The sequence below is a fragment of the Trypanosoma equiperdum genome, assembly GCF_001457755.1.
Source record: "Trypanosoma equiperdum strain OVI genome assembly, contig: ctg_1390, whole genome shotgun sequence".
NCBI lineage: Eukaryota > Euglenozoa > Kinetoplastea > Trypanosomatida > Trypanosomatidae > Trypanosoma > Trypanosoma equiperdum.
The window spans coordinates 571-1,227 of NW_027123383.1; the positions used below are offsets into that span (position 1 = coordinate 571).

The 657-nt window shown below is 49.2% G+C and overlaps 1 protein-coding gene across 1 annotated transcript in view; it reads left to right on the top strand.

The window, feature by feature from the left end:
• TEOVI_000619400 (uncharacterized protein) overlaps positions 1–657 on the top strand; it is a gene marked incomplete at both ends in the record, with an annotated part of 1,029 nt that overhangs the window by 288 nt on the left and 84 nt on the right. Inside the window, one exon of the mRNA XM_067221272.1 lies at positions 3–657. Within this exon, the coding sequence (XP_067077373.1) occupies positions 3–657 (655 nt within the window). The remainder of the gene's footprint in view (positions 1–2) is intronic.

Sequence of the window (657 nt, forward strand, 5' to 3'; positions counted from 1 at the left end):
ACCAAGCGAACAGAGGAACTCAACATATTCCTGAAAGAAGCCTCAGAGCTCACCACCGAAGCAACCAAGATGCTTGCAAACTTAAGCGGTCAGCAAACGGCGATAGCACTTTTCAAAGACTTGAAAGTAAAGGATTCAGACGTCGGTCAAACCGACGTCGACAGCGCCGTAAACGGTGCAGCCAACATACAATTTGAGGCGACGACACCAGACAAGATAAAAGAATGCCACGCAAAAGTCCACAAAAAAGCAGCCAAATTTAGCAGTTGGGCCACAACCGCGGGGTTCAAGACAATAAAGCTGTTCACAACTTCAATAAACCTAAACTCGGCAGGGACAGACTCTAAGCCGTCGCTGGGAAAAAACAGCGGCAGAACATGCACGCATGGAGTGCTCAGAGGCGGCACAACGGCGTCCAGCAATATCTGTGTGATAGGAGGCAAGATCACGGCGGAAACGGGCACCAGCATCGAAGCCACAGCCGACAATGACTTCGGAGTAACCGCTCTAGGAGCCATAAAAGACGACAACCAGGAGCATTACAATAAGCTAGCGCTCTTAGCGGCATTCAAAGCTATCAAGAAATGGGAAGAAAAGCCACAAAACTTCGACATAAACGACGCAAACTCATATGCAGCCGACCCAGATTTCACTGCA